The sequence below is a fragment of the Gigantopelta aegis genome, chromosome 9, assembly GCF_016097555.1.
Source record: "Gigantopelta aegis isolate Gae_Host chromosome 9, Gae_host_genome, whole genome shotgun sequence".
NCBI classification, from domain to species: domain Eukaryota; kingdom Metazoa; phylum Mollusca; class Gastropoda; order Neomphalida; family Peltospiridae; genus Gigantopelta; species Gigantopelta aegis.
This window is the reverse complement of record NC_054707.1, coordinates 47,647,075-47,665,192: the sequence shown is the minus strand read 5'-3', so window position 1 is coordinate 47,665,192 and position 18,118 is coordinate 47,647,075. Positions and strand designations below refer to the sequence as shown.

The following is an 18,118-nucleotide window of genomic DNA, read 5'->3' as shown; positions in this document are numbered from 1 at the left end:
TTACCCTCTAGCAGAAAGCCTGCCTGAGTATGACACCTCAGGAAGAGTGATCTAGATATACTGTGACTGAGCTAGATCTCATCCCCACTGAGTTTAGAGACATGACATTAAACCATCAGCCTCCAGGATGGAAGGTACCAGCATCCATCCAAAGTGAATTTGTATCACTCAATAGGGAGGTGTAGGGTCACTACAATGAATTCCATCTCACTAACCATTACCTCCCTGTTCTGGACACAACCCAGGCCTGGTGCTTATAAAATGTTTACAATAAAATAGAATAGATGTTTAACGACACCCCAGCACAAAAAATACATTGGCTATTGGGTATCAAACTATGGTAAATGCAATAAAACGTTTTAGTCTGGACTCAAGACACTAATAGAGTCTGAGACTTTAACGTAATGGTAACGCCATACAAACTGTATGTGTGTGACAACATTAAAGATTTATAAGCACAGGCCCTGAAAGGGTGTCATAGGGAACAGACTGGTGGAACCATAAATCAATATAAGCACAAAGATCAAGTTAAAATGATTGAAACACTGAATCGCAACGCCTAGAATAGTGAATGAACAGAAGAAGTGCTGGCCCAAAGCTTACATCCTGACCTGTATCTCAAAGGTCATCAAGGTCCTTCTTGTGTCTACCAATCTAATCATGTGTAACCTTCTACTGACGTCTGGTCTAGCCGGGTCTACAGTGATCAACGGGTCTACAGTGATCAACGCATAGAGGGAATGGAAGGCAAGTTTTTCCAATACCGACAATTAACACTAAAATTGGTTCATTTAAATCACAGGCAATATGGTACCTTCACCCTTAATAGGTACCTTTTTACGGATAATACTAAATGGAATAACACAATGTGCTGATTTAAACAGAATCACACATTAAGTCAAACGAACTCAACTTGCATGGTTGATAATGTTTCCTTACAATAATACTTACAAAGTCTATGGAATGAAGGGATGAATAAATGTTTAACGACACCCCAGCATAAAAATACACATCCGCTATTGGGTGTCAAATATAGTTAAGTATATAAATACAAAGTCTATGGAATAAAAGGAATATGACCATCCAGAATTGGGGTTGGTGTTTTTTTACATACACTTCAGATCAACAAATATACTTTGTCCTTTCCACATGGTTATTTTACATCCATTTGCTCTGATGCACATTAGTCTCTTTTAAATACAGTAAAACCTCTCAATATCGGACCCTCTGTAAACTGGAATTCCCTCAAAACCGGACATCTTTTGTGGGCCCCTTTTAAATATCTGTACAGAAGAGAACCTCTCTGAACAGGATTCCCCTTAATAGCGGACGTTTTACTTGGTCCCGAGAGTGTCCGGTTTAGAGGAGTTTCACTGTATATATATGTACATATAAATTTTAAACTTTTTTGGGTGAACAACTAGGAGCCATTCAATGAAACAAGTAAGACTGAAATTAACTGCTCTTTAACACTTAAGTTAATCAGATGCTCAAATGTAGTCAATAAATTTTAGTTGGAAGAGACTTTTAAATTTCATTTCAACCAGGTTTTTAACAATATGCAATAAATACTACATTAGATACCATTTATCTTACAAACTCATTGTTCCAAAATGTATCCATCTTACTTTCACTCATTAAACATATGTTTTGAAACAACTCGTTGTAAGATAAGAATAATATCTATCAACCACTCATGTAGTATTCTCTATTTAAGACCGTCCCGGCACAGAGTCCCTGCTCCTTGTTATATTAATTAGACATCTCCTCAGAGAGTTTCAGCACATCACTTTCTGTTTTTGTAAAGACCTACATGCAGGTCTACAAGACGACGGTGCCACAAGATAATGCATTGTGAATGCAGCTCATCTGTACACGTCGGAACCATGGCCACAACCTAAATTGATGGACCATGTTTCGGGACAAATTGATATTCTCCGCAGACTACAAAGCCGTCAAATATTTATACAAATAATTGTACCTCATCTCTCCTGGGCAGTAAAGAAAGCAGCTCAAGAAGAATCTTCCTGATGTCAAGTCGGAGTTTCCAGTCGACCGGTGAGGCGGACCGTTTCGGAAAGCGGTTCAGTCGGGACGCGAGATAGCTGATGAGAACGCACGATGTCTGGTCATTGCCGTGGTGCACGGACTGGGCCAGTAATCCACTCGAGTTCGCAAACACAGTTGTCTCATTATGTCTGAAAAAAATTACACAAAATGATGTGCATATAATTCACATTTAGCTTGATGTGGCAGTTTGATAGTGTAGTGTTAACAAATGGTAAAGATAAAATGATTATTAGGTATACGGTTATAGAAATATAGTGTTGAAAGCAGGAGCTCACTAACAGAGATCAGGATTGATGTTCTGGTCAATCAATATACCATAAAAAAATAATAATAGTAACAAATAAAAAATTTTTTAAAATGAAGGTTTTCCTGTTCCAACCTATGTTTCATGACCGACATAACAGAAGATGCTATCCGTGAGAAGATATTAATTATATGAACAGAATACAGCTGAAAAATTAAATTATTTTCACAACAATATATCTTGGTAGAATTCAGCCACAAAAGAAAAAGAATGCTTCATCTTTACCAAATTACATCAGCAATGTTTAATCATTGGCTGTAATGATCTGATTAGACACCCACTGCTGCCGTACAGGCCATTTATTCCAATGAGCAACAATGTATACTACTCAAAAGAATTTAAGGGTCAGACGATATTTTCGACATTATTTTCTGAATGTCAATTATATTAGCTAGACCATAATGTCACGCATGGTATTGTTCCATTTTGACGAAAGTGGGTCTAAGCAACCCATAAATGAATTAAAATCCACTGTCAATGACACTGTCGACTAGTTCTAATGGCGAAAACATGCTTACATTTGCACGTAAATTAGGGCGAAAGCGAAAGGTCTGCTAAGTGCCCATAACTTGCTTTTTCACAAAGCGCTTCATTTGTACGCTTTGCATGTGTATTCCATGTTCCCAATGCTGAATTTCCGTATAATTGGAGCTTGCGTTCGTGTACGGTGCACACTCCAAATTCGACAATGGTACGACATCAACTGACTATCGAAGATCGAGGAAGGGCTATTGCTTGGCTTCAGGATGGCAATACGCAAAGAATTGTTGCTCTGAGACTAGGTGTCAGTCAGAGTGTCGTTGGCCGACTGTGGCAACGGTACCAAGCAATGAATTCTGTTCGAAATCGTCCACGTTCGGGAAGACCCCGAAGCACTACAAATAGAGAGGACCGCTACATCACCAATATGGCTCTACGTCAACGCACAACCACTGCACGCCGATTACATGACAATCTGCGGACTGCGACTGGAACTCGAGTGTCTGATTAAACCATACGCAATCGTCTGAGAGCCAATAATCTACGCTGCCATCGCCAGGCTGTTCGACCACCACTCCTACCACGTCACAGAATGGCCAGACGTCACTGGTGCACGCTTCATCTGCGGTGGCAACGTGTTAAGTGGGGTCGAGTGATGTTCACTGATGAGGCCAGGTTTAGTCTCCAGTTCAACGACGGTCGGGTTCGTGTCTACAGACGTCCTGGGGAGCGCTTCGCTGACGTTAACGTTAGACAACGTCACCGGTTCGGTGGTGGCAGCGTCATGGTGTGGGGCGGCATCTCTATCCACCACAGGACCCCCCTCTATGTGGTGGATGGCAATCTGAATGGAATCCGCTATCTGAATGAGATTATCCGGCCGTTGGTTCTCCCAGGCCTTCAGCAGATTGGCGGCGGGGCAGTTCTGCAGGATGACAATGCCAGACCCCACCGCACCAGGGTGGTAACGGACTTTCTCAGACAACAAGGTATCGCCAGGATGGATTGGCCAGCATATTCGCCTGACTTGGCCCCAATAGAGCACGCCTGGGACGAATTAGGCAGGAGAGTTCGGGATAACCATGCCCCTCTGGCCAACCTTCATGATCTGGGTCAACTTCTTATGGCAGAGTGGCAGGCCATTCCCCAAGAGTTCTTCAGACATCTGATCAACAGCATGAGGCAACAATGTGTCGAGTGTATTCGCGCCAGGGGTGGATTCACACACTATTAAACGAATGTTCTAATGTGTAAAATTCATGTTTGACAACCTACAAATTTGACACCATGTCATGTGACTTTCTTGTATACAGTGACGTTTATTTGTGTTTTTTTGTAAATATGGAACAATAAATAAAAAAATTGGTGTAGTTTACATCATCAATCTAATACACTCTGAAACTTATTTGGTTATAAATTTTTGACCCTTAAATTCTTTTGAGTAGTACATGTATCTCTTTTATGTTCTTTTCTCACAGACTAGACAACATAAACCACAGTCGTCAGGAGCAAAGTATCTTTTACATGAACTTTTCCCACTCACAAGACAACACATACCACAGACTTTAACAATCTGTTCCACTGCAAAATCCTTTTATAAAACTGCATCATCAACAGCATTGTTTTCCTTATCAGGTATTTACTTTGTTATTATCTATACTACATTGCCGTCACAAGATGATCTGAATTCCGAGAGCTGCTTTAATTTAGATATCCACTAGCACTGGTTGAAATAACCCAATGTGTGAACTGAAGGGGAACGATCCCATGACCTGTCACGCCTCAAACCAGTAATTACCAAGTAACGTTACTAAAAACAACATCATCATCCTTGTGCTTTTACTGGAGACAAGTGAAACACACATGTCTGCGATGCTTGGCCGAAGTTCAACTGTTCTCTTACAGCCTTTCTCATTTAATCCAGAAGACAATCGATGGGCAACCACTTGAAGATAAAACAGCTCCCGACAGCACAACAAATTACTGATTTATAATTGATCAGAAATCAATTCACTCATGTCATCTCCAGACATAATCAAACACATGTGCATGTGCCACATGAATGTGGACAAAACAACAACATGTACTGCAAAACATATTGGATGTAGCTTATTTATTATGTTTGGAACACTTCTGAAGAATTTGATTCAATCTGTCTAACGATGGTCTGGGGAAAATCAATTTTAAACTCCAAAGAGAATCGTAAGTTATACAAAAAATATTTGTTCTTCACTTATAATATCATGTTCCTCAAATAATGGAAAAGAAATTATAAATATATATTTCGATTTTTAAAAATGCATTCTATACAAAATATTTTAAATATAACCATAACTGACTGCTTCATAAATCTATATATACCATATAAAATGAAACATTTTTGTCTCAATAAAATTATCTGAGAAAAATCTACCGTATATCTTCGCCTATAAGTCGAATTTGTTTCACCCAAAAATTATTTTATAACTTGGGGGGTCGACTTATAAGAGGGTAAAAAAAATTCACCAAAAAATATTACTGTTTTGGGGATTATTTTACAAGTTTTATTGTTGAAGTATGCCATGTATTTATACTCAAATATGTTAATTTGACACATTTATTTTTTATAACCTTTTTTTTTTGGCATTAGAACGGTTTTGGTTATGCGAAAAGGCGTACGATCTCACTCACATGCCAAGACAACAGTCCACTTAGTTAAATTAACAGTCATCACTAATAGTAAAAATGTAAACAATACTAACTACCTATTGCCTGAGTTTATTTTGAAATCTGGTCACTGGCATTAATGGTTGTTCAAACAATGTTTTGGCGGTGATTAACTTCATGAATATTACTGAGCTTTTAAAATAGACTGATCTCTGCAATTCACTATCTAGAGCAATAGGGACACACATCATTTGGTACAAAAACCAGTGTACTTTCCAGAGTTATCCTCCTTACATGTATTAATATGGCGGCAAAACGTGATACTTTCAGTTTTATCGTAGTGATCTGTTGTCAGTGTTTATAAATAAAGTTGTTGTCTGTGCACAAAACCATCTGTACAGTACTATACAGTAACAGTCAAACAGCTTTCACTCTCTACTAAGGGAATATTTCGTTTTGATGCTATGTAATAATGATAGTTTGATTGGAATAGTCTGATTATATTGCGATGTACAAAACGTGAAAACCGAAGTTTGTAAAATAATTTTCTTTTGTTCAAATATTATTGTTCTCATGTGCTGAAAATAAGAAATATTTCAATATTTATAAGTTGTTTTTCATGGGTCGACTTATAAACGGGTCAATAAAAAAATAAGTTTTCAGGGCTTGAAATTAGGGACTCGACTTATAGCCGAGATCGACTTACAGGCGAAGATATACGGTAAATGCTGCTGATTTATATTTCTCGGAAATGCACTTGATTAACTGAGTGAATGGATTAATTATTAAGTGGTCTATTTTTAAGATAAAACCAACAATGCTTATTTCCAGAGAGTCTTGGTTTTCAGTTTCCATCCAATGACTGCTGCCAGAATCACAGTATCATTATAATGAGTCAGTCAGCCTTTACTATGACTGTCATGCTATCCTTTTTTTTTCTTTTTTTTTCTTCTCCTGTTTTTTTTTCACTTCCAGGTTTGCTGCGTTTATTTACTAGTTGGTTTGAAACCCATTCTTGTCTGGAATAAGAGTATAATTTCAAATGACACTATTAACAAGTTTGTTGCATTTGGCAAAAACAGATTCTGGCAGATTATTTAACCAACAGGATCTGATCGAATTGCATGCCAGTCATTGTTACCATGGATGAAGACACGGTCCAGTCAAATGTTTTAAGTTCCAGGTTATACTAAACTTTCTCACCAAATGTGTTTAAGTCTCTTATTGGTTTCTATATAAAAGCTACAACAACCAAAAAAAGCTATATATATTATTTTAAATGCTGACATTTAAACATTTGTTTTTGTTTTTGACTTCTGCTGTTTATCTCTGGATCTTAAAAGCAAAGCATAAAACAACACACTTGTTGATTAACTGTATAACTCCACTGCATGCACATACATACATACATATACCCAGATACATGTATGCATGCTGCCTGAGCAGGTGCAGAAACCGATACCGAGGAGGTGAAGTTGAGAAGAAGTTCAGGAAGGTTTGGCCAGAAGCTTGTGGAATGTGAAAAGACACACTCAAGTCTCTGAACAAACAACTGCTGTTGAGGATGAAGACACTCTAAGTAGGAGGCTCTCCATTCAAACAGAGACCAGCTGAATGGAGCCTTGCTGGTGTACCAAAGAGAGAAGACATTTCTCATTTGGAACGGTGTTTACCTTTCTCCTGCCATCCTTTCATACATCACGGAGTCAGCTCACCCTCAGACGGAACAAAGACATTCACACACAACAATAGCAACTATAGGTAGGTTATACCACTATCATTTTCATCGAGGTGTTACCTACGTAAATAGCTCTGTTAGGTTAGGCACAATGACAATGGACAGTGTAACTCACATATCAGTACTTAGTCCCCTGTTTGAAAAACGACTTTGTAAGTTTTGATTTGTGCTACTAAAGAGATTAGAAGACATATAAAATATGTGGAACACAGTAGTTGACAATCTTCTAGGATTCCCTCCTGCCCTGGAATTGGTCACTGGCAAAGTCAGAGGCTAAATCCGGGGTGGGCGTGCCTGAACCTCTGTGGATAGAGGCACGTAAATAGAGTTCCCTTCCCCTTCCCTTCTTCTAGGATTGAAACTGTTGACATTTTATAAATTACACATCTGTCATGTATAAGACAAAATTATATTATATTAATAATTTATATAGGTAAGGAATGCTAATATTTTTCTTTAAGGGCGCAGTCAAAACTTATTAACCCCAGTTTTCCCCATTTTTTAAATTTTGGAGTTAATATTCAAAATTTCAAAATTGACACTATCTGTTAGGTTATCCCTGCCCCGAGTCAGACCCCCGATCCTATCGGAGGCCGGACTCGGGATAGGCGTGTTCGAAACCCTAGTGGTATATGGACTGGTTTACAGTTATTAAGCTAAGCTAAAACACAAATAGAAAGTATTTAAGTAGTTTGATGATAGTGGTTTTAAATAGTTAATTGTCAACAAAATTTGTTCATTACTTAAAAGATAAGATAAAAGGCAGATTTTCAATGGTCTCAATGACAAAAATTAATTTTAAAAACCAACACCTAAGACTTTCTGCATTATGCATCTTAAAACAAATCCATGTTTTACATTTTTATCTCCAATTAAAACAAAAATAACCGTATAACAATTACCTGTCTATAATTATAATCACTCCAGATGGTCCCGTACACAAATGCTACATTTCACAGTCCGCTTGTGTAGCCTTTAAATAATTTGAGCTGCAATATATCTGTGTAATACACTTGCAGGTAGCGAGATCAGCGCAGGCTGTACATGTCCCAGGATCAATACCTGGACATCCAACTGCCACATTCTCAAACTGTCTTGTACAAATTAGGTTTTCAAAATATATCTCACTTCAAACATTTGTCATCTTCAATCACTCTGCGAGATTGTAGGCTGACTGTTAAATTTTAGGAGTGAATGTATCCAAGGTTACAACTTGGAAGTCCTATTGCGATACCACAAAGGATCAACTGTTATCATGGAAATGTGTAGTGGGTGTCACACAAAAATGGATAAATGGATGAATGGATGAATGGATGGATGGATGGATGAATGGATGGATGAATGGATGGAGGGATGAATGGATGGATGGATGGGTGGATGAATAAGTGGGTGAATTATAAACTTGTACCCACTCAACTTGTTGTTTTGTCAAAAATTAATTCAGTAGTCTAACGGTTAAACATTCATTCATTAATGACTAACAAAGTATTTTTATGTGACCCAGATGGCGTAACGCCAATTCAAACCAGAGAATTTCACATCACAAGAAGAAACATAAACAGGAGGAACTATTCTAAATGTTTAAGTATTAAGAATACACTCGAGAGTGGAGCTTTAACAACAGCAGGTACTTTCTGATTATTAAATACCACCTGTAACATGAGCTTCTTATGCCTGCATATAAAGGGATCTATTAAGAGTGTATTTACCTATAATTACAGCAGAATGACCAGAAATCCATTAACATCAAATAGACATACTTCACATCTATTAATTAGTCAATAACGAAGATCAGAAACCCATTACCTCTATTAAATAGTCAATGAAAATGTCCAGAAGCCCATTATACACACGTTAATTAGTCTGTGACACTACTATTATAGATAAAACACCTGCCTTGTTTCAGTTTATGCACTTTCAAGTTACTAAAACTGTTGAACAAACTGCCGTCATTATATCTCACACCTCTATTTTTAAGTTGAACAAAACCAACAATTGCTATATTCCCCTTTCCCCTGCCGCAATGTTAACAAGCACTCTTTTGTTCACAGAACAAAACAAGCCAATTCAAAACGAAAGCTGAAAGCTATTCATATTTCCGTGGAAAGAATGAAGAGCTTCACATTTTCATGTAAAGTCAATGGCTTAACATGAATGGCCTGCCATACGAGACTTGTTCTCTTCAGTTCAAGGGGAGCGGTGCACTCCGTGATGAATGCTTCATTCAATATCTGTAACCTAATCATGCTTATAAAGACAAGACACATTCCAAAACATACAGCAAACCGGCCACAGTAGTGTATAGTACTTTATAGCTTGGAGGTGCTGGGTTCACATCCTGGTATTGACTGCATCACATTATGAATGACCGCACAGCCCAATAAGGCCACTACACGGACATCTGTCTTATAATCAATAACCTATGTCCTGGACAGTCAGCCAGTTCTTTAGTAATGCTAGGGTTGTCTTTAACTTAATTTATCCAGTTTCAATAAACGAATGGAATAGTGGATTTTCTGCAATCCAGTACATTGTTTAATCAATGGTATCTAATATATGTGAAAACAATGTGTAGATATATATGTGTGTAAGTATTATATAAATAAAACACATTTGCTTATACTATCCCCCATGTGCGAACATATTATAGTCTACAGGTATATAATATGTGCATACCTATATATTATAGTCTGCAGGTATATAATATGTGCATACCTATCTTACAAGTTACATGTTTGCCTATTCTGAATGGTTTTGGTAAACAAATAATATTTGATAAAGAAACATTATTGTATCCAAAATGTTCAGCAGAGTACTATTTAACAAAAAGTGTCAGAAAAACAAATACATGTTTTTAAATCAAAAACCAGAACTAAGTAGATTAATTTATAGAGGCTATATACTTATGACTGTAGGGTATACATTCTTAATATATATTATAAAAGAAAAAGAAAAAAATCCTCCTACACAATGGAGGTGAGAGGTTCTCCCGGGGTTGTTAAAACTCTTGTAAGAAAGAACAAGTCTTCACAAAATTATCCAGATTTCAAGATGAAGGGCAACAAAACATTGTGAATGTTCAATACAGTTCTCAACTACTCTCATTAGCAACTGCCTTGTGCCCCCCTCTTCTGGAGAAGAAAATATCCTTTGTGCAAAAGTAATCAATCTATCTGGAGCAGTGTTCATGTCAGTGTCCACACCACCCAGCCTCAAAACCACCACCGTCTATTTATTGGGAGTAAATAGTCAAACTGGCCAGTAGCCCAGCAACAAGAAGAACACAAGTTTTGCCTACATCCCAAAACATGATGAATGAAAAGCGACTTTGGAAGTCGTTTCTACAGCTGCTGCGTTTGTGAACTGGTTGCCCAGTGATGGAAAATTTCAATGATATGAGAGCCTTATCAATTCTTCGTTAGGTTTATTGGATCTATGGAGATTTCATTAACTCCTGCATGCAGGAGAACCGTGTGGTTATAGAAACAAGCACCAGTGAAACAATGATAGAATAGAATCCTATAAATTGCTCATGCATATTTTACTCTAAAGATAAATATATACAGGGGTTGCACGGGTTGCACTCACAGCATGTCGTTTGATCAAATATTTTGCGAGTGATGTTTTATGCATGTACATTTATAGACTGCACAAAATGTCATGGGCAGATGTCGGGCAATCACATCCATTATGCATACATGTATATACTCACCGAATTAATTTTCAAATTAAAAACAAAAATCACCATACAATTAAAATGTTTTTAGCAAGGATGAAGACAACCATTAAACAAGTATAACCAAATTTTTAACAAATGCAACCGTTTTACGGCAAGCTCTAACCACAACCACAGAATGCAGAATCCTTCATAGAGTTTCTTTTTGAAATTTAGAAAGCTATTTACAAAGGTTGGTATTGGAATCTCCATACACAAGTCTAAAATATCTCAAGTGAAGTCTTTTCAGTATATGTGGATGTACAATTGTACATGTATTTAAAATTTCAGTATGTTACAGAAGATGATGATGTGTGGGCAGAATACTGTGAAACTGACCAAATAGAACTTGACAAACAGTAGATACCTTCACTAAATGAAGTAAATTGTCCAATTCACTGAACCAAACAGGACCAAGAAAACATATAACATGTAGTTTACTGTGTCTCATTTAAGTTTTATTTATTTTTTCACTGACATCCAAGAAACATGGAGCAAACAGTTACTGTCCAAAACACACACTTCACCATCATGAAACTGGGTCAATATATCATGTTTTCTTCTTGGCTTTGTTCACTTCATTTATTCAGTACAAAATGTGTTCCGCGGTCCACAGGAAGTCATTACCACGTTCAGTTTAGTGTCAAAATGAAAAGGTATCAGTATAGTTAAGTATATGTTATTTTCTACTCATGATAATGAAGCCATTGGAAAGAGAGGTTGGCTAAGTAAACCCTAACACCAGGGTTTTACTCAATTATGAACTAAAATAAACTTCTTCTTTTTTCAGAATCCACATGCAACTGACAAGATTTTTTTTTTTCCTCACTTTTTCTAAAAAATCCACCCCCCCCTCACCCCCCCCCCCCCCCCCCCCCCCCCCCCCCCCCCCCCCCGCCAATTCTATTTAATAGATGCTGGTTTAGACAAAGTTCACTGCAAGCTGATAACACCCATTGAATAACCTGGTCAAAGTTTGCCTGAAAATGAAAGGAATAATCTAAGTATTTCTGTTACAGCTAAAAGTCAATCCAAAGATCACCAAAACAAGCAACTACACAGTTTCTATAATTCAAAGTATCAACATTCGGACAACACGACATAATCAAATTCTTTCAACAAATTAATTAAAACAAATTTGTGGAAAATCCAATTACAATGGGCAGCAGTGAATTTGCAATATCGCCAAAGCTTTCCTTTATTACCAGACTGTAACAAAAATAAATCAAAGGAAAATTTTAATCACAGTCTTTCTTAACAGAGCTATGAGGAACAAGTGCATAGCCAGCCTATGAAAATGTATACAGCAGCAGATAAAATTGATGTAAATCTCTTTTTATTTACATGAACTAGCCAGTGGTGGGACCTGTCCATCAGAGCAGAAACATGTTCCACATTTATTTGCCTGTCAAAAGCCAATAAAGCAGCACTCCCACTTCACATTGATCCTCATTTGCAAATATTCAATTAACCATTCTCCAGGCCCACTTCCCACAACGTACAGCCGCTCTCTTCTTCCACGATGAAAATTAATCGCTCAGCCTTCGTTTCAAGAGGTGTTTCGTCTTTCTTCCTTGTTGTGGAATTAATTTCAATTTTCTTAGTACAATAACTTGAGATGTTTTATTTTAAAGTAAGTTTTTATTTCCTATTTTTTAATTCATTTCTTTTTTAGAGAGAATGACAATATGACATTTAACAACAATTTATCATGGCGAACTGTTGGTGTTACATTAGTTATTGGTATTTTCTGGTGCAAATGTGAAAAACTAGCTAGTTATAATTTGGTCTTTATGTAATGATCTGTACCATGATCTAGCCATATGTGTGAATACTGTTATCAGCCCAATTACTCCAATATAAAGTTAACAAATCATTATGACATACCTAATTATTATGAAATACATACCTTCTCTTTATTGACAACCAAAATGCAATAACAGTTAAACACCACCACTAGAGCACATAGATTAATTAATCATCAGCTATTGGACGTCAAATATTTGGTAATTTTGACATAGTCTCAAAAGAGGAAACCTGCTACATTTTTCCATTAGTAGCAAGGATAGCACATACCATGGCCTTTGATATATCAGTCACAGTGCACTGACTGCAATGAAAAATAGCTCAATGGATCCCCTGATGGGGAACGATCCCAGACTGACTGCACATCAGGTGCTTTACCACTGAGATACACCCTGCACTCTGGTACAATAGATACTGAAAGCATATAGACTAACCCCACACCTACAGGGCATTAAATCGGACAAAGAACCATTATGGTAAATTAATTCAATGTGTTTGTGTAAATTTGACAGCAGTCTATTAGAATGGACTACAGAACCAAATTAGCAGAACTCCATTAATCATAAAAAATATAAGACCAAAAGCATATTCTGTAACAGGAAACAGACCAAAAGAATGCGCTAAGTTTTATTCTGACGTATTCATCTTATGCGCAGACATGAGTGGGATCTGGTGCAAACACCGACGAGGGGTTGTAATGTGCACCAGCATAATCTCCCATAAAGCCAACCGATTTATTGATCTCTAACAAGTATATGGATTTCTGATGTTTTCCCAGGTGAGGTGGGAGTGAAGTGTGAGCAAAACGTGCAAAGGAAAAAGTGAAATAAAAGACTTTATATGTACATGTATGCTCCAGTTTTGACAGTAGACAAGAATTTGTTTTGAATTAAATGTCTGGTCTCCTATAAAGTTACTATTAGATGCTGCTGACCGTTGAATCCACAGATGTTCGTCTCAATGCATGTTTTAAAAAATTCAATTATATAAAAAACAATAATTAAATTAAACAAAAAATTAAATGTTTTAAAATTCAATTAAATATTTTTGTTCATTTTTTTCCCACATGTACATCGCGATGAACATACATAGTTACAAATGTAAACCAAGTTTCACTACTGTAGACTTTAACATTTAGCTAACCTCAAAATACCAGATAGATATTGACTCAATGAGAGAGAAAATCAACTGCTGGCATTACAATGAGACTACTCTTTTGAATTAGCAGCAAGGGATCTTTTATATGCACCATCCCATTGACAAGATAATAAATACTAAGGCCTTTATTACAACTGTGAAGAATTAGCTGGAACATAAAATAGTCCAAAGGTCCCACTGACAGGAATCGATCCTTGATTGATTGCACATTGTCCTGCTAGTAAACTGAGTAGTCTTTTCTATAATGTTCAGTAAATTTATTTATATAAAATATTTTTCAGGTGTTATTTAATAATAACATTAATAATATTTTTTAAATATTTAAATACTGAACTTAAGTCATCATGCAGCAACATGTATGAATGAACACTTAATGACACTTCAGTATGAAGACAAAAAGACAACAAAAACCACAATATCACCATCAGCTGTGTGTCATCTCGGAATTAAAATTGTTTCTTAATTACTGTGTTTTCACGCACGAGAAATTCCAGCTACATGGGTAAGACTGAGACTGCAAACGTGACCGCTCAGTGCTGCTATGGTGTGAATTAGCAGGAATTACTTGTACCAGGGTTTCCATTATGGGCCGTATTTGTTTTGTCTTTGCCATTCCTGTGGGCCGCCCTCGGCAAACGTGTTCAGTGTAGACATAAGGGGATAACAGAGCTTCAATGGTCAAGACTTTGATGGCAATTTCACAAGTTGTGCTGGGTACCTTGTGTCCACAACCAAAACCAAATGGATAGGGGACAATGGCTGCATAATGACGTTTTCTTGTTACCATGCAGTGTACAGTAGTTTTAAGACCTGCATGACTCATGCTTCCTAATATGTGTTATATATATATATATATGTGTATGTACCTGGTCATCTGAATGTTCTGCACCATGCTAATAAGGTCTACCAGTATGTCAGTGTTATTAGAACTTACAAACAGAACATGTGTGTGTAAAAAGGACAAAATATGACAACATGCTGGTTTAACTACGTACCTACCTGTAAATACTGTTGAACTGATTCAGGTTATAGACAACCAGAATATTTCTGTTGATTTTTAGTTGCAGTGAAACTCCTCTAAACTGGACACCCCCCAATACTGAGTAACAAGTCCAGTTTTAAGGTATATCCAGTTTACAGTTGTTTTGTTCTGTACTGATATTTAAAAAAGGATGGAGAAAACATCCGGTTTTAAGTGAATTCCAGTTTACTGAGAGTCCAATTTTGAGGGGTTTTACCGTATTTAGCAAATAAAGTTAGTGACATCAACAATCAATCATGAATTTAATATAAATTCCAAGCATTGAATAGGGCATGCTCTTTACAGAAGTATAGTGAAACCCCTCAAAATCAGACCCTCTGTAAACGAGAATTCCCTCAAAACAAGACATTTTTCTTGGTTTCTTTTTAAAGCCACACACCCTAGTTCCATCCAGTGAAAATAAATTATAATTTGGTTAATCTACAAACCTGTAACACACTTAGATCACGTTTTTATCAAATGGAGTGAAAAAGCAGGTTTTATATCGATAAATACCATGGGAATCCCCATGTCCCAATTGCTTGAAATAATTTTGAAAGTTAGTATTCTGATGTCACCGGTAGATGTCGCTCAAAGCACAACAATGCCTACATCACAACAAATTTCACAGACTTGGGGTGCGTTCCTTTCACCTCTCCTGGACATGTTCCAACGGTTCTGTCCTGGTTGTATCCCCTCTCCAGATATTGTAAGACTTAGCAAAATTATTGGTTTTAAGGGTTTGTAACGTTTTGTATTGAGACACTTACTTGTCTGAACTTTATTGTTACTGAAAATGTTCACGAACTGTGAAGAAAAATCTCACAAATGAACAACAACAAATCGGATGTTGACTGCGCGAACCGTGCACAAGAAAACAAACCGAACCAAAATGATAACGGTCACGTGGTATACCAACGTCTGTGACATTGAAATGGAAATATCCCCTCTAAAAATAGATTAGACCTTGTCTGCTCAACGGTTTTTTCTCAGAGGCCCATGCCATTTTATGAAATATAAAAAATGCATTTTGTGGTATTACAAAAACCAGGATTACCAGGATTACCAAAAAACACTTCAGGTGAATGGAAATGTATATTCTAAATAATAAACGGTAAGTAAAGTGCAATTTTATTTGTGAAAAAATGGGTTTAATAGCGAAAAACAATGCCGTAATGGTTAACAACTAGCCGTAACTAGGGTGTGTCCCCTTAAGAATACAGAATGTAACCTCTCTAAACTAGATACCCCTTGAACACCAGACTTTTTACTTGGTCCCACTGGTGTCCGGTTTAGCAGGGTTTCACTGTACATGTACTCTGTTTATAGCTACCCATTTGCAATTAACCTTTTAACAAACGTTCTCGGTTTCCACCAACCTCTGTTCTAAGGAATCAATAACAAGAGCTGGATAGCGATATCATAATTGACATCTATAATTATGGTCATTATTAAGCAATTGACAAACGTAAATCAACATGATCGAGTCTATTAGAAAGCTTCTGTTGTAGAATCAAGACCAATCAAAAATAAAGATTTAACAGTTAAACACAAAAGGACCTTTAACAGCAAAACTGAAAACATTTACATTCATTAAAAATATATATATATATATATTGTTTTCTTTGTGTGCAGTTACATTTAACTTCTTTCCTATATATTATGTTTTAACAAATTTACATATAAAAAATAAATAAACAAATATAAATAAAAATAAAAGATTTAAAAAACAAAAAAACTAACAACAATACAAACAACAAAACCCCCAGAAAAAAACACAAACATCAACAAACACAATAGTTATTTCCTTTTGATGGGTCAAAAATATATATGGCACGACACATTAATAATTTTCATGATGAATATTTAAGAGACATAAGAAAAAGTTCAAGATATCATGGCAAGCAAAGATGTGCAGAAAGTGTCTACATAAACAAGTATGTACAACGTAAATAATAAGATCACTTCGTGGAACAGGGCCCTGAACCTTACTGTACACTTACTGTATTGTTCTATAGCATAGATACACTTCCTCAGTTTAGTTGGGGTGGGACATACAGCTCAGTGGTGGAGCACCCACCTCAGGTATTACGACTGATAGGATCAACATAACCTTTGATGGACTGTTTCTCCCCCTCTATTCTACCCAGTGCTCCATGACTAGAACATTAAATATTGTTTTATGACTGTCTTCTATATTCTTTAGTGTACATTAACATCAATCCACTCACGATTTTCAGTAGAAATAACTTATGTGGCAATAGCAGGTTTCTTTTCTCCCTATCCTGACCATGGGGCCTAATTCACTAAACTGTCGCAAATTTGCGATCTCGCAGTGCAATGCTAACATGCTTGCAAAGAGGATGCTTTGCTGCAAAGAGGATGCTTTGCTGTCTAGCAGAGCCTAAGAGACCTTTGTGAATTAGGCCCCTGGTGTTGAACACCACACAGCCATAGTTTTAAATGTGTTAAAGTATATTAAACAAATATTCCTTTTGCTTCCACCATTTAGTTATGTCATTCTGTGTACTATTATTATTATTAATATTACTGCCACATAATGCAGGAAAATAATTTATCTTTCCGCGCCTGTAGGAGTTGAACGGATAGTGTTATCTTCGCACACACAGGAGCTGATTGAACGCCAGTGCGGTGTGTACCTGGCGTGGGACTGCGATATAACGCACAAACGACACTGTCAACATGCAAGCATATACAGCTTGCCGGCAGCTGTTTCATGTTGGTTTTGTCAACCCAAAAACAAAGCCATCATGTTTGCTGTATTATTGAGCTGGTAAGTAATCCATATACACCCATTGTGAATTGTACACCCTATGTTTCTTCGATTTATACCTCATAAAATAGTTCTGCCAAGTGTGTTTGTTTTAATTAAGTGTGTTTGCAACTTTTTATTGTCATTTTCTATGTACGTGCATGTAGGGGTGTGTGTGTGTGTGTGTGTGCATATGTGAGTGTCTGTGTGTGCATATGTGAGTGTGTGTGTGTATGCATAAGTGAGGGTAAGTGTGTGTGTGTATGTGTGCACACGCACATCTGTACATATATGCATGATAATGTATGTTTATATTCAGTATGCATTTTCACTGGTAAGAGAAATAATATATTGTCATATACAAATGTCTTATCTATAGCTAATTTTATTGGGAAATGTATGAAAAA

At 36.7% G+C, this 18,118-nt stretch overlaps 1 protein-coding gene across 1 annotated transcript in view; it reads right to left on the bottom strand.

The window, feature by feature from the left end:
- The window catches only part of LOC121381607 (polycystic kidney disease protein 1-like 1), a 246,383-nt gene that overhangs the window by 49,735 nt on the left and 178,530 nt on the right, over positions 1-18,118 (bottom strand). The window contains exon 34 of the mRNA XM_041510943.1: positions 1,982-2,198. Coding sequence (XP_041366877.1) covers positions 1,982-2,198 — 217 coding nt within the window. The remainder of the gene's footprint in view (positions 1-1,981; positions 2,199-18,118) is intronic.